The 27,671-nt window shown below is 41.1% G+C and overlaps 1 protein-coding gene across 3 annotated transcripts in view; it reads left to right on the top strand.

The window, feature by feature from the left end:
• Nucleotides 1-24,458, top strand: part of man1a2 (mannosidase, alpha, class 1A, member 2) — a 151,969-nt gene extending 127,511 nt beyond the window's left edge. For all 3 annotated transcript variants that reach the window (XM_074694550.1, XM_074694549.1, XM_074694551.1), the window contains exons 10-14: nucleotides 7,976-8,091; nucleotides 9,912-10,131; nucleotides 10,248-10,420; nucleotides 17,186-17,301; nucleotides 21,769-24,458. In XM_074694550.1, coding sequence (XP_074550651.1) covers nucleotides 7,976-8,091; nucleotides 9,912-10,131; nucleotides 10,248-10,420; nucleotides 17,186-17,301; nucleotides 21,769-21,904 — 761 coding nt within the window. In that variant the 3' untranslated portion in view covers nucleotides 21,905-24,458. The remainder of the gene's footprint in view (nucleotides 1-7,975; nucleotides 8,092-9,911; nucleotides 10,132-10,247; nucleotides 10,421-17,185; nucleotides 17,302-21,768) is intronic.
• Nucleotides 24,459-27,671: the final 3,213 nt, after the last annotated feature.

The raw sequence follows: 27,671 nt of genomic DNA, 5'->3' as shown, positions 1-27,671 counted from the left end.
GAGGCTGAATGATACAGTTAGAGGAAGAGGAGGAGGTGAGAGGAATGTAATTAATGTGAAAATCCAGCGGGCTCACGGCAAACACGACCTTGAACGTCCATAAATTCCTGCAAAATAACAAGTTATAAAGCAGAGATGCCGCCATGGATTAGGACTTAATGATTTTCAACCACTTCGACTCTTCATTCTGCTTCAACTTTTATTGAGCCGTGATAATCATTTCCAGTTTTGGGACTATTGAACACTTTCTGTGCAGATATTTTGTACGGAAGTGAGGAAGTTTAGAGTTTGGTCCATATTGACATGATAGCATCACGCAGTTGCTGCAGATTTGTCGGCTGAACATCCATGATGAGAATCTCCCGTTCCACCACATCCCAAAGGTGCTCTATTGGATTGAGATCTGGGGACTGTGGAGGACATTTGAGTACAGGGAACTCATTGTCATGTTGAAGAAACCAGTCTGAGATGATTCCAGCTTTATGACATGGAGCGTTATCCTGCTGGAAGTAGCCATCAGAAGATGGGTACACTGTGCTCATAAAGGGATAGACATGGTCAGCAACAATACTCATGTAGGCTGTGGATTTTTTTTTCCTTTTTTTATTTTTTATTTTTATTCTTTATTTTAATATATTTCTTCTTTTTTAATTTTTTCTCCCCCCTTTTTTTCTTTTTTTCTCTTTTTTCCTTTTTTCTTTCTTTTTTCTTTTTCTTTTTTCTGTCTTTTTCCCCCCTTGTTTTTCTTTTTTCCTCTTTTTTTATTTTCTTTCTTTTTTTCTTTTTCCCCTTGTTTTCCTTTTTTTTTGTCTTTTTTTTTCTTTTTTTCTTTTTTTTCCCTTTTTCCCCACTTGTTTTTTTTTCTTTTCTTTTTTTTCTTTTTTCTTCTTTTTTTTTCCTGTGGACTTTAAACCATGCTCAGTTGGTACTAAGGGACCCAAAGTGAGCCAAGAAAATATCCCCCACACCATTACACCAGCAGCAGCAGCCTGAACCGTTGGTACAAGGCAGGATGGATCCATGCTTTCATGTTGTTGAGGCCAAATTCTGACCCTACCATCTGAATGTGGAGCAGAAATCCAGACTCATCAGACCAGGCAACGTTTTTCCAATCTTCTATTGTCCAGTTTTGGTGTTGCTGTGTGAATTGTAGCCTCAGTTTCCTGTTCTTAGCTGACAGGAGGGTCACCCGGTGTGGTCTTCTGCTGCTGTAGCCCATCTGCCTCAAGGTTGGACGTGTTGTGTGTTCAGAGATGCTCTTCTGCAGACCTCGGTTGTAACCAGTTGTTATTTGAGTTACTGTTGCCTTTCTATCAGCTCCAACCAGTCTGTCCATTCTCCTCTGACCTCTGGCATCAACAAGGCATTTTGTCCCACAGAACTGCTGCTCACTGGATATTTTCTCTTTTTGGGACCATTCTCTGTAAACCCTAGAGATGGTTGATGGTTAAAATCCCAGTAGATCAGCAGTTTCAGAAATACTCAGACCAACAACCATGCCACGTTCAAAGTCCCTTAAACCATCTTTCTTCTCCATTCTGATGCTCGGTTTGAACTGCAGCAGATCGTCTTCACCATGTCTACGTGCCTAAATGCTTCGAGTTGCTGCCATGTGATTGGCTGAAAAAAAGGAAAAAAACAATGGTAGGAAAAGGGAAAAATAAATAACAAGAAGAAGCTTTAGAGCTCCACATATCCAGATTTTTATCCTCTGACGGTGAGCATGATGAGGGTTTTTTGTGGGTCAAACGACCAGACTGTCCAGTTCCCTCTGCAGTCTTTGTAAATCTGGGTCCCTGAGTCCCAAAGGGGGCAGCGTTCAAATCACAGATGCGGCTTAACAACCATTGCCGACGTCAGATCCCATCTGGTAAACAAACTGTTCAGGCAGTTGAATTGAAGTTATCTTTTTAAAGTATTTATTGAGGCATGTTCGTACAGCTTTACCAGAATCAAACCTCCCAGGAGGATCGGAGGAACAAGAAGCTTCACAGACAAAAAATTAAAGAGGGTTGTAAGAAAATTTGAATAAATATCAAGAGGACTGTGAGAAGTTGATAGAAATATGATCCTTAGAAATAAAACGTTTGTCAAAATAACAGTTTTCTTTCTGTCAGAGGCAGAAGAAGAAGTGTGTTGGAGTAATGAACTTGTAAACTCTCGGTATTCGATGAGATTTAGAATGTGTACCTGAGTTTTGGCAACATGCCGAGTGTGTGAAAATGTAAGCCTGAGTGTAAGGTGTGTGTGTGTGTGTGTGTGTGTGTTACAGTAGATAGCACACACTAATGAGGAATAAGGATGAGTGTTTCTGTCTTAATGAGATCCTGCTGTGATTGACAGCCTCAACACCACACACTCCTGCCTGAAGTAAAACACAGCCTACACACTCACACACACACACACACACCACCCACTCCCTTTTTTAAACCAACACACCAGTACGCTCTCTGCTCACACACACACACACACCGTCTCTCTTATGAAAGATTAACTGAAACAAAAAAGCATCAGATTTTTAACGTCAGTCAAATTAAAATCATTTCTTTTGGTCGTTCTTCTTCTTTTGTTTAAAAACGAGCTCTTCGACTCTCACGTCATTGTTGAATCTTAACTAACAGGAAGTGTTTTTTGTTCCTTCTCTCCTGCTGATAAACCATTAAACCTCTTCCTGTCATGGTGGCAGCGCCTCCCGCTGGCAGGTTAAAAGCCGTTGCCCACAGGCTTCAGGCTCTTTAAATCTACTTCACCTCAGAGCGTCGAGCTCCAGGTCCACCTCTTGAATTCTTAATGTACATACAGTGGGGAAAATAAGTATTTAACGCTTCAACTTTTTTCTCATCACATTTATTTTCAAAGCTGCAATTCAAACAAAATTTCTACCAGACATTGGTATTAACTCAAATAATCCACACATGAAAAGAAATCACAACGCTCAGGTCCATAAATAATGATTACGTTGAAGTAAGAACAATAACACAGGAAAAAAGTATTGAACCCACCATGGAAAGGCTGTATACTTTGGACAGGAAATGCACCATACCACCTGAAATCTGTCAGTAATTATTACTTGAACTTCCAATTAGTGCAAACCAACATCAGCTGGGCTAGAGCAAATTGATGGTCCTATAAAAAAGGTTGTTTTTCACCAAGCAGTTAAATACCACACACCTCATGATGGGTAAAGGAAAAGAGCTCTCTGAAGACACTCACAACCTGATTGTTGCTCAGCATCAGAATGGAACTGGTTACAGACTTATATCAAAGCACCTGAATATTCCAGTCAGCACCGTTGGGGCCATTATTCACAAGTGGAAGAAGCACCACCTTACCATCAACAGGCCACGCACAGGAGCTCCTTGAAGATTTCTGACCAGGGAGTCAGAAAGATAGTCAGAAGAGTACTCAAAGAGCCAAGGACCACCCTGAAAGTGCTCCAGAAAGACTTGGAGGCAGCAGGTACAATTGTTACAGAGAAAACAATAGGCAGTGCACTCCACCGCCATGGCCTCTATGGACGCTCAGCCCGCAAGACTCCATTCCTCAAGAAAAGGCATGTTGAAGCTGGTTTAAAGTTTGCTAAACAGCATCTTGACAAGCCTGTAGAATACTGGGAGAATGTTTTCTGGTCAGATGAGACCAAAACTGAACTTTTGGGCTGTCATACTACAGACCATGTTTGGAGGAGAAATGGCTCTGCACATCAGCCAAAAAACACTACACCAACAGTGAAGTTTGGAGGTGGAAGCATCATGGCATGGAGTTGTTTCTCATTGATATCATGGCTGTGAAGTCACAGTTGGGAGGTAGTCTTATCTGGGTAAATATGCAGAAAAGAGGACTGGACGGTACAGTGTCTTTCTTGATAAGCGATGCTGCGTGGGTATCCAACTAGTTTTAGTTTACCCAAAAATAAAGCAACATTGTAACGACGAATGGTTGAGTTGGATTCATCTGTAGCTCTTTATGTTTTTATGAAAGTATGTGCTGTGGTGTTTGTTGTGTTGAAGCGCAGCGGCTCTATTTATCATGGTTTTCCTCTACAGGGTGAAATTTGCTTGGACTTAAAGCCGAGGCATGCTGAGTCCAGCCACAACCTGATAGCAGTTGCATTATTTATACGTGTTGATCGAGCTATGCTCAGTCTGATCACGTGCTGACTAAACTCATAGTCTGATTTCTTGAGCTGCACATAAAAGGCAAATGGTTCCTGGTCTAAAAATGCCTCCCATGAACCTTTGACCTCACATGTTGTGTTTGTCACGTCAGCGGCGGCTCACTCTGTCACGCCGTAATAACACTGAAGTATTTAACATTCCCTCAGCGATCTGGAGCCTGGACCTGTGAAGCTGCAGAGCCCGTTTGAAGCTTTTTGAAGCCGCCTTGTGTTCATACATTTCTCTCTCTGGTTATTGCACATTTGAAGCCACCTCCTCTGTAAACCCAGCCTCTGATTGACAGCTGCTCCCTGCCTGACCCCCGTCCTTTGATTGGCAGAAAAATAATGGAGAAGCTGGGGGAGTCTGTGGGCGGATGTTAAGTTGAAAGAGTGTTAGGGGTGACCGTGAAACAGAGAGAGGTGAAGGAACAAGGGAGGACCGGAAAAAAAGATTAGTCGGCTCTGGAAAGAGCATTTTATCTTCCTTTTCATGTTTTAATCTTTGTTTGCGCCTCTTTACAGTCAGCTGTGGGTGATGCTGAATACTTAATCTGGGTGGATGCTGTTTTCACCTTTACTTGTTATTTGTGTTTCCTTCCTGTGAAACATCAGGGTGCATGTTTGAATCAAGTGCTTCTGCTTTGATGAGCAGTCTCGCCTGCTGTATTTTCATGTTTTTACGATCAGACATCAGCTCACGTAGTCGGAGCAGGTGAGATTTTTAATCTACCCACTTTTAACCGTCTGACTCTGATGGAGCAATTATTCCAACATGATAAGACAACTTAAAAGCATCAGGAAAATCTCAGTCTCAGCCAAGGTGACCAAGTCCAAGGTGAAACTATTTTTCCACCAGCCGTGAGAATCAAAAATACCCACCTGCCACCTTCAGTGCTTGACCAGCCGAGGAGGATAATTTGGCATGAAGCGGAGCCACCAGAAGAGCGCTGGTGACCTGCCAGAGGCCGGCTGAACAGAAACACTCAACATGAATACAAAATATACCAGCAGTCGTCTGAGTCAGGGCGCCGTTTCCATCTAAGATTAAAGAGTGTCAAAGCTGTTTGGAGCCGGGGAATCATCGAATGTTTGCTTTCTGTGCATGCATCGGTCACGTTCTTGTGAGTGCATATGTCTAAATACTTCCTCTATCACAGGCAGAGTACAAGACATTGTAGTTTTCACTGGCTCAGTCAGTCTCCTTCACCTGAACTCTCTACTGTTCTGAAGAGAGAGCGCAGTCGCGTACACATGCAGTGCGTAAGCGCATCACGCACCAAAGACAGACAGAACTTCACATGTACATGGTCACCTGTCGAACATGGGACAGCGTTGGGCTAGAGAGCAATGATAGTGCAACACCAGGACAAACAAATGTCAGACTCACTGAGGCGTTTCCAGATACAGGGATCTTATTAATAATCAATAAAATATTATTACACCACAGCGTTTTACAGAATATTTTTTCTCAGATTGGTTATTTCTTATCAATACATCAAAAATACAGACATTTCATTTGTACAACATGAAAAAAGTTCAATACAATATTGATAACCAATATCATTCATGATTATAGAAAAAAAAACAAAAGGACAGACAGGACAGAACACATTTTTAAAAAATATTTTAATATTCTCTCCTACTTCTCTCCTATTCTCTCTCTCCTTCACACTACTGAGGGTGTCCCTTATTTCTCTGCCTCAAAGGTGGCAACCCTAGTTAGAATAGAATAGAATAGAATAAAATAGAACTTTATTGTCATTGTAACAAGTACAACCAAATTGAAGTCAATCAAGAAAACAAAAGTAAGAAAGTGAATAGAAAGTGCAAAAAGCTCCATAAGAAAATAGATGCTGACAGCTTGTCCATCATTGTCCAGTCAGCCAGCCTCCACCTCCACAGGGTCCAGGACTGAGCTTCTTCAGCAGTCTGTTCAGTCTCTGTCTCCTGGATCCTGTCTGCTCACAGCAGGTGAAGCTCTTCCAATGTGGCGTTGGTGTCTGGTGTTAGCTCCGTTAGCCATGTCTGTGAATAGCATGATGCTACTCTGCCTTCTGGTATTCCCTCTGTTGCTGGGTTAGCACAGCTAGCTCGTCCATCTTATTGGAGATAGATCTTACGTTCCCAATAACGATGGATGGAAGGACAGGTCCATGTCATCACTTCTTAGCTCACACCTGAGAACCAGCACGTCATCCTCACCTCCTTCTCCTCACCTTATGGGAAGACATCTGGCCTTGCACCAGTTAGCGCTGACATGCTACAGGCTGCTAACAGCTGATTTCACATGTAAGCAATGCAGTGATGGTTACATGTAGGATCTCCAGACAAACACAGGAGAAAAAAATAGTAAAAATTTCACTGAAGACAAAACCAGTTTGGGGTCCATGACCAAGCTAGTTAGCGAGCTAACAATGACACTGGAGGTTTTGAAGGCTGCAGCTTTTTTGGTCGCATGTTTTGACACTAGTTTGCCGCTTCCTGTTTGGGGTTGCACGATTTGTCTCAGATAACCCAGACGTACCTGATGAGGTCTAAGGCTTTAAGAATCTGTTTCATGGACTGTGTTTGAATAATGATATCTATTCACTGAGATGAAACCACGCACAGCATGTTACATCCTCTAGTAGAATCTTCTTCACCACCAATAACAAGCAACCATGCACGTGAGTGTACAGCCCTCTTAGAGACCCCAAAGATAGTCTGAGTCACTGTAAGGGCTTTCGAGCTGCTGATGCTGCAAAAACATCTTCAGACAAGCTTTTTCCCCATCATGATCTTACTCTCTGTGAGAAAATGACTCAGAAACTCAATCTCTTATCAATATTTCAAACCAAACAGCCCTGACGTCTTATTTCTCCTCTCATCATGGATGTGTAAACCCAGTCACCCACGTGTGCGCTCACAGGCATCACCACAAACCAGCTAACTCTGCCCTCGGTGATGTCTCCAAGGTTGTTTGTGAGGTTTTTTCGCTCTCCCTTTGACAAAAGATGAATAATTCATCGCTCCAATGGCTTCTTCATCTTCCTCGCTTCTTTGCATATCTCTCGGTTTGCCCACGGGCACGTTAATCACACACAGGAAAGAAACTCTTTAGAGGAGACACAAAGCAATCTGCTCACATATCGAGGATGATTACATCAAGCTGAAGAGATATGTAAAGGATGAGGAATATTTTGGTTTCAGAGCTAAATAAGCCAAGTTTATTTCTGCTGCCGTGCAAGGAGAGCAGCTCAGAGGGATGAGGAGAATAATCTTTCCTGAAGCAGGAGAATTTAACTTTCAGACTTCATGTTTCAGTGTCTCTGAGATAGGTCCTATATTCTCTGGCACAGGATCAAACGTACAGATGATTAAAATGCTGAATTCTGATTTGTTGTCATGTGGAGTAATCCCTCTGTTTTCTGTATTTGTCATAAATAATATTTAGTAGGTCAGTGCTGAATTAGACCGGTGCTATTTAAAAAAAAAAAGGATGAAATGGGCTCGAAATTCCCCCCGGAGAAAAGAGTTTCTCCCTCTGTCTGATCAGGATGAGTGCTGCTCGTATCCTCTCTGGCTCTCAGTGTGGCGTCCTGTAAATGAGGACAGCCATGAAAGCTGAGCAAACTTTAAACAGAGCGACTGGGGACGTGGAAATGTGAACACATCAGTGAAAGGGTAAATAAAACAGGAAATGAGAGGGATCACGCTGCCAACGTAACGCAGGGATCGAGATGAGAAAGAGCCAAAGGATGGATGCATGGGAGGGTTTGATGCCATATGGGCCTCCTCTTCACTCTTTTAACCTCATCTTTTTTGCTTTCTTTACAGATCACACCTCAGTCGGTGGACTTGGAGACAGCTTTTACGAATACCTGCTGAAGGCGTGGCTCATGTCCGACAAGACCGACGCAGAAGCTCGCAAGACGTACGATGATGCAATCGAGGTGAGATGCAAGCAGGAGTTCTCTGTTGTCAACAAATAAGGACACACACTCTCAGTCTTTTACACTCACACAATACATCTCAGTTGTCATAAAATACTTTTAAAAAAAAGAGAAAAGACCTCAAGGAACCAAAAACAGTGTTTAAATGTGTCGTATGACTCTCCGAAGGTCAGACTGAACCCTTTTTTGCAGACTTTCTCGCAAGGACCAACTCAGCGAGTTCCCCTCCTCAAAACTGTCCAATAACTTTTCTACCCTGTCTTTCTCAGTCTAGAAAAAAAATGTTTATGTTAATATACAGGTAAAGCTCAATCTGTAATAGTTTCTTCTACTTTATTTGCTTATTAATTTAAGTAAACGTGTAAAAATGCAAATGTTGCCCTGAGGCAACACTGTACCATTACCGATTCACCATGAAAACATTTTGGTTTTCTGTCTTTGGGTTTGAAAACTGTTCAAAAGCAAACTGGTCATTAAAATTTGTTTTTAAGACCTCTCCAGTTTTCACCTGTATAAATTTGATGTTAGTTTTAGTAAAGTTCAGGCTTAAACTATAGTCTCTGGTCTGCTGGAGTGAACTTTGTGAGCCTTCATTACAGAGCACAGGCTCATATCCTCTACACATTTTACCCACTAAGGAAAGTCTGTCTCCTGAAAGCCACAGAAGTGAAGTCTTAAGTTAAATAGTTCTGGTAAAGTTTAATGAAATATGTGTAAAATATGTGTAGTTTTGACCCATTCATTTCAATGGGGCGTTCCTCAATGGTTTAGTGATGCCATTTGGCAACGTTCAGACATGAAATCTTATAAAAAGGGTTATTTTTTAAAGATGTTACATTTTTTATGTCATGCATTGTAAACTGTTGAGGCCATCAAGTATTATCCATGTGTTTTTTAAGAAAATGTGTTGAAATATAAATAAATAACCCTCTGTTTTCATTACTGACCATTATGGTACAATGTTGTCTCAAAGCAACAAACCTCAAAAATATCTATACTTTTTTTTTTAGAAAATTTCTTTGGATTATGTTTATTTGATCCATTTTAAGACCAAAAAACACCCAAAACATTTTGTTTTTGTCATCGTCTCCGGGATGGGTACCTTTCACTTTGAAATGATACGGTACCTGGCAATCAGTATCTTTTCTCAATGGTACTACTTTTCAGTACTTTTATGTGTGTTTGTGTGGAAATAAATGTTAATTTGTGAAATAACAAGATCTCACAGTTAATTAATTAAACATATTTATTCTTCATTAACAGCTTAAGACTCAGCGTCTACATATGTGATCATTACATCCCTGCCTCTTAGACCCATGATACTTCATTTTTTTAAACTTTGAACTCTTAGCAACATAAAGGACACTGCCCACATCAAATATTGGTTGTATCACAACATTACACCCACTTTAGTGAAAAAAAACAACACTAACATCAAACAACTAATAGAGAACTCATAACACAAATAGTCAAAACGTTCTGCACAATGACCCAAGTTTAGTTATACGTATTAGGTCTTATTTATCCCAAATAGGGAAGGTGAATTAAAAGATGCACACCAGACAAAAGCTCGGGTGTTAAGAGGATATCTAAACTTACAATGCTGTGTTCATGTCCGGCATGGAAAATTGCCTTCTCTCCCGCTCTCTCACAGTCACAAAGATGCGTTTAGGTACCTAAACATGATACTGTTTCATTTTAGGTAAATCGGTACCCGGTATTATAGATGGAATTCAGTCAGCACCTATAAAAGTACCTAATCCAGTTCCCATCCCTACATCTTCAAAGATAATCTAATTCACTGTTCACTTTTTCCTCAGGCCATCGAACGCCACCTTGTTCGCAAATCAAACGGCGGTCTGACATTCATCGGCGAGTGGAAGAACGGCCACCTGGAGAGGAAGATGGGCCACCTGGCCTGCTTCGCCGGTGGTATGTTTGCGTTGGGTGCCGACGGCTCACCCGACGATAAGGCGGGACACTACCTGCAGCTGGGAGCTGAGATCGCACACACCTGCCACGAGTCCTACGACAGGACGGGTGAGGAGAACACACACACCAACACACACACCAACACACACACATTTAGACTGAATGAATGAAACTGGAGTTATTACATGATGCAGATTCCCTCATCTTCGTCTTCTCTCCTCCAGTGCTGAAGCTCGGCCCTGAGGCCTTTAAGTTCGACAGCGGTCTGGAGGCTGTGGCCGTGCGGCAGAACGAGAAGTACTACATCCTTCGTCCAGAGGTCATCGAGACGTACTGGTACATGTGGAGGTTCACCCACGACCCCAAGTACCGGCAGTGGGGCTGGGAGGCAGCACAGGTAACTAAAAACACGCGTACACCTCCTTTAACAGACTGTTGAATATGTGTGAGAGCGAGCTCATGAATCATCATTTTTTCTTATTGAATCTCTCAGAACAAAAGAGCAGCCGACCTCTTAACAACAAAGTCCAGCAGATTTTGGAGGAAATGACTTTAGAGTCCATTAGAGTGAAGCATTAACCTGAAATTGAGTCAGAGATGAGTTTCGTTGGAAAAATGGGGCTTCGCTAAATGATACTGACGGGGAAATTAAAGCCAGGCTCAGACTTTCTCCAGGTTTGAGTTGAGAACTTTAGATTAAACGTGTTCACACTGATCTGAAGTCCAACAGTTTCAGAAAAGAATAAAGCGAAACTTCGCTCACAGAAGACTCATTTAACATTCCCACACCGAGAGTCTGACGGCCGTTGGCGTGCCGACCTTTGACCGGCGCGTGGGAGGATGTGAGAGCGTTCCAGTCTCTCAGGTGTTAGATATTTATCCTTCCTTTGTGTTATGACCTGAAAAGCTTTATAAAACACAGAACAGAAATGAAAAGCGTCTCGGTCCTCGTCTCTCCTCTGTTCTTCTCCGTCTGACAGAGGATTAAAGCGCTCGTCTTCCGTACGGCGCTCGGTGCGTCTCTTCTGTCTGAATCTCAGCCGGCCCGCTCGTCAAACATTTTGTTTCCCTCTGCCTCCTGCCAGTCTTCTTGTCAGTCTTTTAACTCTTTTCTTTTAAAGCAGTGAAACTTCTGCTTTCTTTGAGGGGGAGTAAGTGAAGACACTCTGACGTTTCAAGAAAATACGTCTGACTGTGAGCGACACCCAGAGAGCTCGTCTTAGCTGCAGCCTCCAGCTTGTTTGGACTTTTTGGATTGGGCTAGACAGCTGACCAATCAGGCAGGGTGACATCATGGACACTGAAATACTTCATGGTCATTTTGGCGTTGTGGGCAGGAGCTCAAAGTTTTCCTGAAATTTTTTTTTTGACGTCTCTTCACAGTTTCATTTCCTTTCAACTAGGGCATGGTGGTATGGACAAAAAAACAATATTACAGTGTTTTTTAAGAATTTAACGGTATCATGGTATGGCTTTGAAACTTAAAAGCTACGATGCAACAGATCAGTTTTTATTGAGTCCTACCCCTGATACTGAACCATCAGAAATTTTGATTTTGACGTGCATGCATGAGTGATTTTGCAAAGCAACAATTACCTGAGCGCTGCGATCTTACTTTTATTCTGAAGACTTCAAAAAGGAAAAGCAGTCTACCTTGTATTTAGCTGCTGAAATAACCATAATGTGCGCACTCTTTTAGCTCCATTAATGCAATGAACTCATTCTTATCAAAATCTGCAGCAATGCTTTTCATCCTTTCTCCACATTTCTGGATTTATAGAGCAACTACTGGACAAAAGCTCTGACTCATCATACATGTCTGATAATCTACATTTAGGAGCAATAGAAAATAGAGAAACAGACGCTGTTTCCATCAGTTGAATTTAAATTTTATCACTGATATGATGATGTGCTCTGAAACAGTGCGTCAGTCCCAACCTGTAACGCAGGGAGGGACTCAGGATTAAAAGTGGTATTAGTGTTGGGGCTTGAACCATGGAGATTTATTGCTGTTACTTACAGAGTTCATGAGTTAAACTGTGTCAAACTGTAACAGAGCGCGTGCAGCGCAGGCACATGGGACCAAGAGTCAAAATGTGTCGGTGAAGAGTAGGGGCGGGTAAAACTATTTGTCAATCGATTCATCTCCTAGCAAATGGGGGGAGTGTTTGTTTTATTCACGTTGAGTGGACGAGGGCCACGAGACACCAAACAACAAAAAAAATGTCAGCCAAATCAGCAGCAGAAGCATAAAGCCAGATCCTTAAGCTTCAAAGTGTGACGTTTGTTTTATTGCTCCAAAATAGGTCTGAACAATTAATCGAATTCAAACCGACATCGCAATTTTCAAATCACAGAGTCTGCAATTTATAAAAATAACATTTAAAAAAAGTTTCATTAACACAAACCTTCAGTCAATTCAATTTCAGCACAACTTGTAAACCTAGCCTTCATACTATAGAATGATATAGAATGATTTTATTAATTGTTTTAGTAAATAATGCAAAAGATAATTCCCCCAATAAAAAATAAATAAAATAAAAAAATAGATACAAAAATAAAAAATACGATAAATAAAATATGATAAAATAATAAATAAATAAATAAAATAAAATAAATAAAAATAATAAAATAAAATGAAATGAAATAAAAAATAAATAAAATATAAAAAAATAATAATAATAAAATAAAATAAAAAATATAAATAAATACATGAAATAAAAAAAGATAAAATATAATAAAATAGAATGGAATAAAATGTAAAAAATAAATAAATAAAATTGCATGCTAAATCGCAATATTGGTCCAAAACAAACCGCAATTAGATTACTTTTAAAAATCGTTCAGCCCTACTGGACTTTACAAAATATGAAGTGACATACCACATATGTTTACATGGGGCATGAAAATCAATAATCAAAGCATTTAAATCAATATTGAATCAAATCGCAACCTAAAGAATCGAAATCGAAATTGAATTGAATCGAATAGTGAGGTCCCTAGCAAGACCCAGCCCTAGTGAAGAGGGTTAATGGATAAACATGGAAAACATTTATGACACGCGATGTAAGACGTACACAGTTGTTAGGGGACCCCGACATGTGACTGTGTATGAGGTGGTAAAAGCAAAAATAGTGCGTGGGGAACATCATGAGACACACTGACGGTATATCATAAACAGCGGTATACTGCACAACTAACACACTCTATTCAAACAAAGCCCAGCTCTGTCCCTTTGTGATCTCACACACACACCTGTGATCTTCTCTATTTTGCATCACACACACACACACACACACACACACGCACACACACACACACACACACACTCCCCTCTGAACCCCAGCTGTGTCCGTCTCATCCACTGAACACCTGCACCTTCCTCTTTCCACCACTTCACCATTCAGATATCCAACCCTCGACCTGTTTGTGTGTACACACCCTCAGACCATGTCGGAGTCCCTCCAACATTCTGTGTGTGTGTGTGTGAGTGTGTGTGTGTGTTTGTGTCAGAGTGTGTGAAGGTGAAGCCAGGCTGCTGTAATGTGAAACGTGTCCTCGCTTAGCAGCTGCAGAAACACTCCTCCTCCTCCGCAGGTAGACTTTATTGGGTAATTTATTTAGCACAGATGGCTCCTAATGTGTGTGTGTGTGTGTGTGTGTGTCTCACTCCCTCACACACACACATTTATATGTACAGTAGAATAAACTGGATGTATTGTTGTGAATCGCCTGGAAGTTTGAGCAAATGTGACCTGTGAACAAATTTCTTTTTAAGCACCAAGAAATAATGAAGAATACACTCAGCTCCGTATAAGTGTGTGTGTGTAAGTGTGTGAGGGTGTGTGTCACAGGCTGTAGTGAGGCTCCAGGAGGGCAGAAATCTGCTGACAGCAAAGTGGTCACTCCAGGACAGGACGTGTGTGTGTGAGTGTGTGAGAGGAGGACAAGGACGTAGGTGATTCTTTTGATCACGTCTGTTAACAGTAAAAGTCAATAAGGTATGAGCAGCCTGAGTTTTTATGGAGGCGCCAACGTCCGTGAAACAAATCCTCATCGTAAATCAATAAAGCAGGAGTTAACGTCAGTCAGTCGCCGCCTGCGTCCTCCGTGTCCACGCTGGAAATAACCAGGAGGAGCTGTGTTTGGAGTTTATGTCCAGATGAGTTGGAGTGGACATTAACGGGTCTTTACTCCGCCTGCTCCCGAGCACAGAGTCCTTGTAACGTCCACCTGGATCGATAAATGAATTCAGCGGGTAATTGTGCAGCGCTTCCAGAGTCGTTGCTGCTGGCCTGCATGTCGCACGCCTTTGTTGATGACGGCTGTCCAACAAAATGCAACCAGTCGTGGTATCGATGTAAAGAAAACAAGTCAGAGCTGCAACTTATACCCCTCTGAGGAAAGCAGTCTTCATTCGTCCTTATTTTATCCACTTTTGCTCCATGTTTGTTGTTGTTTCTGAAGCATTCTGAGGATCTAAGATAAACCCTTGAAAAGAGGAACAAATTGAAGGACTGAAGGATTTACATCACAACTCAGACCTCCAACCAAAGGAGCCTGAATTTATCCTGAAAAGGCTGAGCAGTGTGTTTATTTTTGTGAATTTAAAGAAATCTTCGCCGTACCCCATGTCCAACAAAAAGATGCAACCCTAACACACGTCACAGCCTTAAAAAATCGGCTCCATAAAAAATCTTAAAAGGCTTTGAATTCATGAATCTAAAAACAAGGCCTTAGATGGCCTTAAAATGTCTTTAATCAACCTTTAACAGTCTTAAAAAATGTTAGAATGATTGTAAAAAGTCCCAAATCTTGAAATAATTGATACCATTTATTTACAATTATTTTTTTAAGTAATTTACTGAGTGACTCTCATAACATCAGGTTATCATGATGGGCCGTACTGTAGTCAGGGTCAAGGTGGATGCTTTACTCTCTTAAACACTTTTAACTCGTTTACTGATTGGATTATTACAAACCTTATTAACTTGGCCACCTATGGACTCAATAGAATTTATATACCAAATTCAATGGTTTTAATTATTTTTAAGTACACTGTAAAATAACTACATCTCTGACGTTTACAACAAACCAAGTCATTTGAAATTCAGTTGAAAACTGAGTAATCTACAGTTATTTCAAAGTCCATGCTCCATTGATTTTAATGCTATGAGCGATCGAGCAGTCCTGTCCCAAGATGGCCGTCATTGTGACAACGTTGCTTCCCATTGACTCACAGCGTGTATATATCTATGGCAAAACCATTGATGTGGTTGCAGCTGGGACTCTATTAATTGTCCTTGACCCCATGGAAATTGATGTAGGCTGTTTTTCAAACCACCTACTACTAGCCTGACTATGTTGGGTCTGTTTCTTAGTATACTACTAGGGTTTCCAGTTTTAGAAAATGGAGCTACAGGTGATAGATTTTTTTTTGCATTTATTATAAATGTACAAAACAACTTTGGGTAGATCTCGGCATCTTAGTTATTTTGTTAATCATTTCGTTGCAGAATCATCATATTTGATTTCTAATCTTACACTAATACTTATATTGTTTACTGAAAATAAATCTGGAAGAGATATTTTTTTTACCCCTGATGGAAAAACACTTCCATATAATCCATGTATGGTTTAAAAAAGTAAATAAGTGGTTCAGTGGTGCGTTTCTTTCACATCACTTCACTTCTATCTCACAGACTGGCTGTTTTCCAAACTGCCTACTACACTAGCAGTGCCTACTATTTTGGCTAAAAATCAGTCCGTAGTAGGTAGTATGCAAAAACTTGCAAAATCTGCAGTATCCAGGAAAAGTCCTCAGTATGCAACGGACCAGTCAATCTAGCATCCTAATGCAGGTGGCAGGTTTCAGTGAATTACTGCCATCTACTGGAATGAGTCAGCATTACAGCTACAATACAACAACACTAACGATGGACGGTCCGTGAAAGTAAATCTTGTCACTTCCAGTCGAACAAGAGGTGTTTACTTCAACAAATTCATTAAAGCTCATATAAACCACTAATATACTTTTTAAACCATACGTGGATTATATAGAAGTGGTTTTTTTCCATCAGCTGTAAAAATGAAAATCATTTTCAGATCTATTTTCAGTAAACAATATAACTTTTGGTGTAAGATAAGAAATAAAGTATGATAATTCTGTTTGATATGATTAACAAAATAACTAAAGGGCCAAGATCTGTCCATAGATTGTTTTCTACATTTATCATAAAAGGAAAAAAAAATCACCTGTAGCTCCGCTTCTGAAATTGGAAACCCAGAGTAGTATACTACAAAACAGACCCAACATAACAGTCATACTACTTACCACTAGCAAAAGCAGTAGGTAGTATGTAGTGCCTACATACTACCATTAGTGTCTATCGTTAGTGTTGTTGTATTGTAGTTGTAATGCCAGCTCATTCCAGTAGATGGCGGTAATTCACCAAAATCTGCCCCCTGCATAAACAAACAGTTAGCGTTGTGTATGCGGCAACAGCATGCCAGGTAGACTGGTCTGTTGCTTACTGGGAAATTTTCCTGGATCAGTAGGACATTCGGTCTTAGATTCAGTTATAAATGGCGTTAAAAAGTCTTAAAAGCCTTGAATTTAACTTGCCTTGAGCTGTAGGAACATCGTGTTGTTATTTTTTGTAACCAGAGTTTGAAAAACATCTCACACTTTCCCATAAACCAGAAGAAAATGTGTTTGAGAAAACTTTCCCATAATGCAACAGCCTCTTCAGAAGCCGTGTGCAGTAAAACAAACGCGTGTCCCTCATTATGCGGCCGTTTCTTGCAGGAGAGACAAAAAGTGGAGGATGAAATGTAAATGCAGGGGAAGCAGGCTGAGGCTTTTTGGGCTAATCTTCTTTTCCTCTGGTTTTCTGCAGCAGCAGTTTCCTGTATGTGTCTCCCCAGGACGCGCTCTAATCTGTCACCAGCTAAGAAATTAATTACAGCGTGCTTTTGAAAGCTTATTAAAATGGTTCTCTCCTCTGTCTCACCCCCACCACCTTTTCTCTTACTCCTCCTCATTTTCTGCTCCTTTTTGCTTTTTTATTCCTTTTCCTCCTGCTCTTAATTTACTTTTCTGACTTCCTCTCCCGGTTTCCTTCCCTTCCTTTCCTCCTTCTTTGCCTCCTTGTCTCCTCAGGCCATCGATAAGTACTGCAGGGTGAGCGGAGGCTTCTCGGGTGTAAAGGACGTCTACTCCTCCAACCCGACGTACGACGACGTGCAGCAGAGCTTCTTCCTCGCAGAGACACTCAAGTAAGCTCACGCTGCACTAATGAATAGATTAATTAGCACCATCCGTGAATCAACTGCACTGTTCCTGATTAATTAATCACTTTATTTTTGATTAATGCAATGATTAAGTGGGCGGTGAGCGGCTGATTGAGAGAGCTCAACTGGGAGGGGTGATTGCAGAATATGCTTACTCTGGGTTTTCAGATTTTCAGTAATTTATCAGAAAATCTTGTGTTACAAAAATGAAAATTATTTAGCTTGAATATGAACAAACTTACAGTGGGGAAAATAAGTATTGAATGTATCAACTTTTTTCTCATCACATTTATTTCCAAAGCTGCAATTCAAACTAAATTTCTACCAGACATTGGTATTAACTCAAATAATCCACACATGAAAAGAAATCACAACGTTCAGGTCCATAAATAATGATTATATGGAATTAAGTACGATAACACAGGAAAAAAGTATTGAACACACCATGGAAAGGCTGTATACTTTGGCAAAGAAATACACCATACCACCTGAAATCTGTCAGTAATTATTACTTGAACTTCCAATTAGTGCAAACCAACATCAGCTGGGCTAGAGCAAATTGATGGTCCTATAAAAAAGGTGTTTTTTCACCAAGCAGTTAAATACCACACACCTCATGATGGGTAAAGGCAAAGAGCTCTCTGAAGACATTCACAACCTGATTGTTGCTCAGCATCAGAATGGAACTGGTTACAGACTTATATCAAAGCACCTGAATATTCCAGTCAGCACCGTTGGGGCCATTATTCACAAGTGGAAGAAGCACCACCTTACCATCAACAGGCCACGCACAGGAGCTCCTTGAAGATTTCTGACCAGGGAGTCAGAAAGATAGTCAGAAGAGTACTCAACCAGCCAAGGACCACCCTGAAAGTGCTCCAGAAAGACTTAGAGGCAGCAGGTACAATTGTTACAGAGAAAACAATAGGCAATGCACTCCACCGCCATGGCCTCTATGGACGCTCAGCCCACAAGACTCCATTCCTCAAGAAAAGGCATGTTGAAGCTGGTTTAAAGTTTGCTAAACAGTATCTTGACAAGCCTGTAGAATACTGGGAGAATGTTGTCTGATCAGATGAGACCAAAACTGAACTTTTGGGCTGTCATACTACATACCATGTTTGGAGGAGAAATGGCTCTGCACATCAGCCAAAAAACACTACACCAACAGTGAAGTTTGGGGGTGGAAGCATCATGGCATGGGGTTGTTTCTCATCTCATGGTGTTGGCAAACTTCATATAACTGATGGAGCAATGAATGGAGCCATGTATGGGGAAATTCTTGAAAAAGATATCTTAAATATTCCAGATTTAAAGACAATCTGTGCAGAGGAATGGGCCAAAATCACACCTGAGCAGTGTGGGCCATTAGTTAAAACATACAAGAAGCTTCTTGAAGCTGTCATTGCAAACAAAGGCTTCTCCACTAAGTATTAGATGAGTCTCAGTTAGCGTGCTCAATACTTTTTTCCTGTGTTATCGTACTTAATTCCACATAATCATTATTTATGGATCTGAACGTTGTGATTTCTTTTCATGTGTGGATTATTTGAGTTAATACCAATGTCTGGTAGAAATTTTGTTTGAATTGTAGCTTTGGAAATAAATGTGATGAGAAAAAAGTTGATACATTCAATACTTATTTTCCCCACTGTGTGTTTTTACTTCTGTGTCTTAAAGAGACAATTGGATGTGACATCAAAAGAGTACCACTTGTTAAGCTAGTGTTTCATTTTAGTAAATATGGAGCTAAATGCAAGTTTTACTCATAAAGAGAAAGACAATTTTTGGATGAAACTTCTAGAGGTCAAATTAAAGCAGGAACAGGAACTAATTTGGAGAAATAACGTCCACATGAAGAGTAGTGAAGGAGCAGTGAGACCAAACAGAAAGTGATGAAATTCAGATGGAAAGAAGCAGATACAGATACTGTTTTGAGGATGTTTGTGTCAAAGTCCGCCTTTATTTTCATTCTTCTAACATGTGCGTTGAGTGCAAGAGAGGAAGAGCAGGAGAAAAGAAAGCATTTCTTCTTATTTCCTCCAGATCTGCACCCAATAACACCTTAAAACAATCTACAACTTCCTCAGCGGCTGTTTTCAGACAAAGTTATGTTTTAATGTCGTCAAAAACGTCACCTGCAAGTCACACTTCTAACATGCTGATGCTGGTGGTGTATAAATTTAAAAAAAAAACACTAAAGGCTTTTATTTTGAAAAATAATGCTTCAAAAACAGGGCATTTCTTGTACCAGGGGTTTGTTTTTTTGTGACTAATACATCCTGTTTCTTGTAACCGCTTCACAAAAACATGCGCCCTGTTTTTTTCTGCTGTCAAATGATTTTAATTTGAGCAAACAGCAGCTCGCAGAGAGTGAACACGGATCAGAGAGGCTGGATTTAACACATACATGGTTTCCTGTAAATCCTTGGAGCGTGTGAGGAAAATTAAAAACAGAGCAGGGACGGTGGAGTCTGAAATGAAAGGTGATTAAAATGTGTTCAACTGAGAACAAGATGGTGAGAAAAAACCTTCAAAGGTGATAATTATGTCACCTGATTGTTTCTGTTGTCAGTTTTTGTATCTAAGCATCATGATTTTATAGATGGAGATAGAGGATGCAGACAGAAGGGCACATTGAGCCTTATTGGCTCTCTGACTCCCCCTGCTGGCAGCTCTTTAAATCCCACCTCCTCTTATCACTGTGCATACAAACTGATGTTCCTTAACACGGTGTGTGCAGCTGTAACTGTCAGTCAAACTCTGTTAAAGGTCAGAGATAATCATAAAACAGAGCAAAGCAGGCTTAACAGGCTTTTCTGTCAGCAGGCAGCTAATTATCCGACCTTTTTCACCACAAATTATCACCGGAGCGTCCAACATCAGGAGATTTATCTGTGTGTGTCAGTGTTCTGGGGTCGGCCGTGGCTCTCTGACACACTGACATTTGAACGGCTCCGTGTTGTGCTGACTTTAGTGTCTCTCTGCTCTGTGGGTGTCCCCCGCTGGCTGCCGGCCAATCACATCAAAGCCAGTCACAGTGATTTGCACAAAGACGACACCTGAATGCAGTAGCTTGAAACAGGAAGTCGAGTCGAATAACTAGGCCTGTCACGATAACAAATTTTGCTAGACGATAATTTTCCAAAATATTATTGCCGATAAAAGATATTATTGTCAATATTATTTTGATTTTTTCCATTTTTTCATTGATGTAATTATGATAAATGGGATAATAAAGTAAGTACATCATATCAAAAGCAAGAAACTTTAATTTCTTAAGAATATTTAACTGCAATTAAAAAGTCAGGATCTTTTAAATAAAATAAATTAAACCAAAAATATAATAAATTTAACAAACAAGAAAGAGAAAAAAAATACAATGAAAATGAAATGGACTCTCTTTTAGAAAAAAATACGTGTCAATGAAAATAATTAATACTAATCAAAAACAATAAAACATAGACCCTGTCTCTAAAGAAAAAACAAAACTCAAAACAACAACAATAAAAACTATGGCCTAAATAAAAGGGAGTTTATACAGTTCCTGAATTGTTTGTAGCATGTACTTTTTCCCAGTCAATCCGTACTGTCTGTCAAACATTTTGAACATTTCTGGCTTCCAACCGTATTGAAGGGCTGCATTTCTTTGGCAATGTAGCTGTCTTTGAGCGCCCACCATTTGGCGCTTTTATTTCTATTTACTTTGCAGACCAAAAGCCTCAGTAAGAGCGGATTGTCAAAGAACAAGGCTCCGCTGCACCTCCCCTTCTTCTTCTTCGTCGCCACTATTTTCAAACAAATGCGACATATCAGCTCGTTGGTGTTCATGAGCTCACACTTTGTTCATTCTGATAAAAAACAAAATATTCCCACACTGGGACTGTGGCAGGCGGCTTAAGAACCGTATCTTTGGTGCCATCACTCATGTTAGCGTGTGTTTCCTCCTTACCCCTCAGGACACTCGCTTCAGCTCTCTCCGTGTGTACGCCCGAGCAGCCCCGTCGCAAAAAATGCCAAAGATCGCATTTTTGACAGATGCTCACTCCGCTATAAATCCGCTAAATCCGCTATAAAATCTATGCACCCCGATGTTAGGAAAGATAGACGTAGTGAGCCATCTTCTCATTCAGCCTCTTTGGTCGAAAGAGAGGAGGAAAACAAACATGCATGTACGTGTCAGTTTATCGAGCAAACTTACCGAGCACATTTTTATTTATCCTTCGGTTCATTGATTTATTGATTATCGTGACAGGCCTATGAATAACTAAACTGAAGTCAGGATGTTTTTGTTTTAACGACTGCTCATTGGATGCGTCACTGGTCTCAACCGTCTGAGCTCAGTCACTTATTTTTCTTCCTCACCTTCCTCATCCATACCCACTCTTTTACCTACCTCAATCCCAAACATCCCAACCCACCCCCACCCGTCCACCCACCCACCCCCCTCAGGTACCTGTACCTGTTGTTCTCCAGTGACGACCTGTTGCCGTTGGAGAGCTGGGTCTTCAACACCGAGGCTCACCCGCTCCCCGTCCTCCACCTGGGCAACATCACCCTGCCTGGCAGCGAGCCGGCTCAGCTATAGACGGATCTGCTCTTACTCCTCCTCTGCACCAGGGGGCGCCACCTGTCTGCCCACCTGGCCTGAAGAAACCCAACCCACCAACACTGGACAACCTTACATTCAGCTCCACAGACTGTCTTCTGCTCTCTGACTGCAGACGTGCCCGGAGGAGACGGAGGGAGAGCCTGGTCTTTCCGGCTCTCTGTCCGTCTCTCCGGCGGACGGTGGGTTTTGCTGCTCAGCCTCACGACTGGCTCTAATTGACTCTTTTCTTTGAAGGACCGAGCTCCAGAACAGGATGCTTAATATTTTGTTATTATTTTTAGTGTTTATTTGAGATTTGACCAAACTTTCCTCCCGTACAGACTCGCGCTGAGAGTGCAGACGGGAGTCTTTGTGAAGGATCACTCGGTCAGTTTGACTCTGCACTGACAGAAGTATCATTTTTCCACACAGACAGACAGACTTCGGGACTTTACAGGGTCTGTTATGAGGTGTTTTTTATTTTATTCTGACGAATCCGTGATGGGGACACAGGGTTGAATCAAAGCCCTTCGTTTTCTCCCTCCCGTTTCATCTCCATGTGAAGAACTTTGACCTGGAGCTGTTCGCAGCTCCTCGCATCATCAGAGCAGGTCCAGCTTTGGTCCCCACCTCCTCCTCTTCTAATCCTCCTTTTTCAGAAAAGTGGACCATTATAAGTGGATCAGTAGTCTCACAGGGACAGCAGCAGGCCTCTCCAATCTTCGCTCCTCCTCCAGGGTCACGACTCCTCCCCGTCGAAAAACACGCTGCTGCTACTCGTCTGGATGCTGCTTTTCAACCATCCCGTCATCTCCTGCTTCCTTTCCACCTCAATCACTCTGAATCCTTTCCACCGAGGCGAGAACTCAACCGTGTGTTTGTATGAGTGTGAGCGTGCGTGCTGGTTAAAACAACCTCTGCTGTAAATCATTTATCTGTGCACTTTGTTTGGGGACAAGAGGCAGGTAGAGGTGTAGCACTGAACGAGCTGAATAAATGAAGATCCTCCTGTGTCTGCTGAGCCGCCGTGACGCGATTCTCTGTTCAAACCCATATCAGCTGCCTGACTGTGAGTCCGCTTTCCTCCATCGATCTCTCGTCTTTCCTCATGCTTCTCATTCATTTAACTCTACCTCTTCTCTTCACGATTAAACATCTGTAAAACTTTGGCCTTCAGTCTCAGTGCATGAGACTCTCAACTCCAGCAGAGATTAAACATGAAACAGTTTTACTCTGAGGTTTTTAACAACTTAACTTCTCATTTCAATCAAAGATGGTTGATAATTCTGCAGAGGTAGACCAGCAACTCCCATAATCTTCAGGAAAGCTCTTTATCTTAAGAAATTAGTTCCTCAATCTGATCTTCTCAGTCTTAAATATGACTTCATAGCTAGCTCAAGCAATCAACTGTATCAATTCTTAAATTTTGGGACATTTAAGACATTTACGCCCTAAAAAATGTCAAGAAAACTTTTAATGTAGAAGTTTAAGTCAGTTTAAAGTTGAACTTTTAGAAGTCAAACTTTTAAAAAAATGTTGGCTTTGTGTTCAGCTGTCGAATTGCAACCCCTTCCCCTTTCTTTCTAACCAACAACCTGAACTTTCCCAACATCATATCTACTAAACGATATCAGTAAAGACACCAGAGTGTTTGAAAACTGAATCCAGACTTCTTGGCTGGTTTGGTTTTTGTACTTTCACCCCCCCAGCCTCCACTGACTCGTCATGCCTCCTCTCTTTAAGGGCTTTACAGTCAGAATACTCCTCTCGCTCTGAATGCCCAGATTTATGGAGAGCTTGGCCGTGTTGACAGAAGTCAGAGCCACCACACACCGCCGCGCTGTCTGCTCGGTTAGCGGCTCAGTCTCTGCTGCCTCCAGTTATCGCTCCTGACACAACTCTCTCTGCAGCTTCCAGAGCCGCGCTGTGAAACAATATTAGCTCAGCAAAAGAGGGAAACAACTCCAGTTTACACGTCTCATGTCCAATCAAAACGGAGCGTGTGGGTGTGAGGAAAGCGTCTCAACCTTAACAACCCAAACATAACATTCAGAATCAGATCAACGGTGAAATAACAGCAAATTGGAGGACGATTACAGATTAAAGGAGACGCTAATGTTTGCGCTTTCTTTAGATTTCAGGAGGGCTTGTTCTGGTTAATTTAAGAGTGAGATTTAAAACAAAATAAGGAAATCATAACGTCTTGTTGCTTTAACACCAACGCCAAATCCAACATGCTTCATCAGCCAAATGCTTCTGATCTTTTTCATGTCGGTAAAAAAACGGCGGCTTCTTGAAGCTAGTTTTTGAAATAGTCTTAATCATCAGCTCGTGACGCCGTGTGTTTGAGAAGGAGTGAGTGACGAGCAGAGTTTCCTCTGTCTGAAGACGACTTGCATGCAGGCGATGAAGCTGAGCAGATTGCACTAAAGCAGGAAGAGTGTGTGTATATGTGTGTGTGTTTTGTTTCTTTCTAAGCCTTATTGTCAAATGTGACGCCTTGGATGATTCTATGCTTTTTCACATTCTCTGCTTTTTGTGTTTTTTTTTTTTTAAATACATCCTCATGGTTATATTCTGTTTTATCGTTTTCTTTGCACTCTTGATGTAGTGAAAACCACGCCGACCACAGACTCTTGACAAAAGACACTCGAAGCTTCAAGACGACCAAAAAAAAAGGCTTTAACGCTTCACCTGCTGCCCCCCTGAAAAAATAAGAAAATATATCAGCTGAGATCTTTGTTCACCTCCTGTGTGACACAGGAAATCATTCTCACCTGTCGATGAGCAGCTCTCAGCACCAGGTGCTGTTTGAGATAAGCAGCCAGTCAATGGATGGATGGAGCGTTCATACATATTTAAAGCAAATGGAGGAAATTTGCCTCAAATCTGCACAAAACAACAAAAAATTAAAGATAAAGGAGTTAAAGTTGAAAAGGTCAACCTCATCCAGAGACAAATAGTGGTCAAAAACAAACCCAATATGTATTCTTCCTCCAATTAAAATAGTCCCACACTGCAAAACCTAAACCGTATCAAGTGTTTTTGTCTTATTTTAAGTAAAAATTGTCTTTTCATGTTCCATATGAGCCATATTCAACTTATCAGTCCAAAAAAACGTCTTGTTTTAAGTTATTTAAAGACAAAAATGAGGTCTGAATTGCTTGTAACAAGTAAACAAATACAATACAAGTAACTTTTCTCTTATCCCATTGGCAGATTTCTTTTTTAGTTGTTCCAAGAAACTCAGACCTCATTTTTGTCTTTGAATAACTTGAAATCAGACATTTCTCTGGTCTGGTCAGGTAAATGCAGCTCATATTAGACCTTAAAAGGCTATTTCTACTGGAAATAAGACAAAAACACTTGATACTTGCCGATGAAATGTCCAACTGTTGGGTAAAATTCTCTGGAAACGACAGTGTGGTGCTGTTTCTTGGAAATGTTACCAAAAATATACAACAAAAAATGTTATTACTCACCGTCTATGGCTGGGATCTCCAACTCCTACCCTCCTGGTGGAGTTTTTGGTTGGAAAGAAAACCTGCAGCCTCTCGGTCCTTCAGGGTAGGAGTTGGAGAACCCTGGTCTATGGGATATTGGGACATACCAAGGTCAACCAACAGGGGAAGTTTGAGTTTAGTAAAGTTTAGATTGGAAAAGTTTTGCTTTTGGTCTTACCTGAGAATTTTACGGCAAAAAATATGTAATAGAAATAATTTGTGATACAAAACTTTGGAAGTTTCTTTTACTTTTAACAACAAAACACCTTTGATCGAACCTCTACCCAACTTTTAACTCAACCCGTGTTTGATTCTTCTTCACACCCACATCCATCAGAAACATCTGCCTCTTTCCCTTCCAACACTCTTTATCTCATCCATCATCCATCTCTATCCTCCATCTCTGGTGGCAGTCAACTCAAACAGTCTGTTCATGCAGTACGGCCACTTTTCCCCGAGTCATCACGCTGACATCACGCTGACATCACGCTGACATCATCACCATGTATATCTGATGGGGAGGAAGCCCAGGGGAAACCTGGGCGGCCATCGAGTCGCTGGGACCGACACTGATTTTGAAAAACTGAGTGTTCTGTATTTGTATTTTTACTGAACTAAAAAAAAATAAAATTAAAGTATCTGTAAATATGTTTAAACTGAGACACAAATTCAATAAAGATGTTATGAAAAGTGATCAGAAACAGAGACTATGATCTGTGTTTGAGTGGAAAAAAGGATCTTTGTTTAGGTTTGTTGCTGTTACACACCAGAGTTTTATGAGATGGGATGTCTAAGATGAATTTGGTTTGGGGAGATTTTGGTGCTTTTTAAAAAGTTTATTTCAGAGTTATTTGTTAGAGTATTACCCAGGAGATACCAGTCTGCTCAGGGTGATAAGAAGAGGAGACTGTTTAGTTAATTTCAAGCCAATTGGACAGATTTCAGTGATTCTTCAGGGATTGAAGCCAATGAAACTAGAATCGAGTTACTGAGGTCCAAAAAAAACTTGTTTCAAACAGTAGAACTTGAAATTTTCCTAAAACAACCCCCCAAAAATCAAATGTCTTCAAACATCCCATAGCTTTTGATGTACCTGAGTTCATTTGTTTACTCCTAATGATTGTGGAGTTTGGCATCGAAGGGTAAGCGCGACCAGATTGTGGCCTTGAAGGAGGCTGGACTGACAACAATGCAAATCATGAAAAAGGTGAATGTTTGTCGTAAGACTGTCTACAATGTCATGAAATGATACAAGGAGACTGGGAATACCAGCAGCAAGAAGAAAACGTTCAGTCTGGACCAAAAGGGTTGTTGAGATGGTGAGGAAGAGAATCCAAAGGAATCCTCGCAGGAGCATGAAGGCAACAGCAAAGGAAGTGAAGATCTCAAGAACTTCTCTGAGAAGAATCGTCAAACAGGATTGGAAAGCACTAAAAATGCAACACAGACAACTGATTTCAGCCGCTCCTGAGAAAAAAACGTCTTGATAGGGGGAAAATGATGCTGCAGGAGATCCAAAGTCCTGGTTTAGTCTGATGAGAAGATCTTCACCGTTCAGGCAGTGGTCGATTCCCAGAATGAACTCATTTACATCGTCAGAAGCAGCTGGAGTCATGGTGTGGGCTGCTGCTGCATCTGATGACTCAAAGTCTCCTTTGGTCTTCATTCAGGAGGGTGTGAAGGTGAACAGCCAGGTGTACCTTCACATGCTTGAAGAAAAAGTGTTGCCTTGGTGTACCGATGCGTTTGGAAACCAGTTTGTCTTCACACAAGATGGAGCAGCAGCTGGCTTCTGGGACAAGAGAATGTGGCCTCCGTCAAGTCTGGACATCAATCAAATGGACTTTGTGATCTGGTCTATCCTGGAGAGGGAGGTCTGAAGAGTATCTCACAGCAGTGTCACCGCTTTGAAGACAGCTCTGATGAAGTCATGGTCAAAACTTGATGCAGAGACAGTGCCAGGTCGTCTCCAGGCGATGATGAAGGCAAAGGGCGGCCATATTGAGATGTAAATCTTTTTGGTGACAGAGAATAAAGAATAGAAACTGTGTTCAATGTTTGATATCTTTGTCTGTAAGCATTTTTGAATAGTGTGGAAAAAAACGATGGGTAAATCTTTCTGGCCCACTCTGTAAAAGTCTGGTTCTGTGTCAGTTCAGCTCAAACTCGTTTTCAGAACAAAACTTCTCTGGTTCCTCCTCCTCCTCGTCTGTCTCGTCTGTCACGTCGCTGCAGGCTGCTGGCAGGAAGCTGCTCCACAG

The sequence above is a fragment of the Halichoeres trimaculatus genome, unplaced genomic scaffold, assembly GCF_033239565.1.
Source record: "Halichoeres trimaculatus isolate MK-OKI-2021-1 unplaced genomic scaffold, fHalTri1.1 fHalTri1_scaffold_19, whole genome shotgun sequence".
In the NCBI taxonomy this organism is placed as follows: domain Eukaryota; kingdom Metazoa; phylum Chordata; class Actinopteri; order Labriformes; family Labridae; genus Halichoeres; species Halichoeres trimaculatus.
The sequence above is the reverse complement of the archived record's forward strand: the minus strand, read 5'-3'. Positions and strand labels throughout refer to the sequence as shown.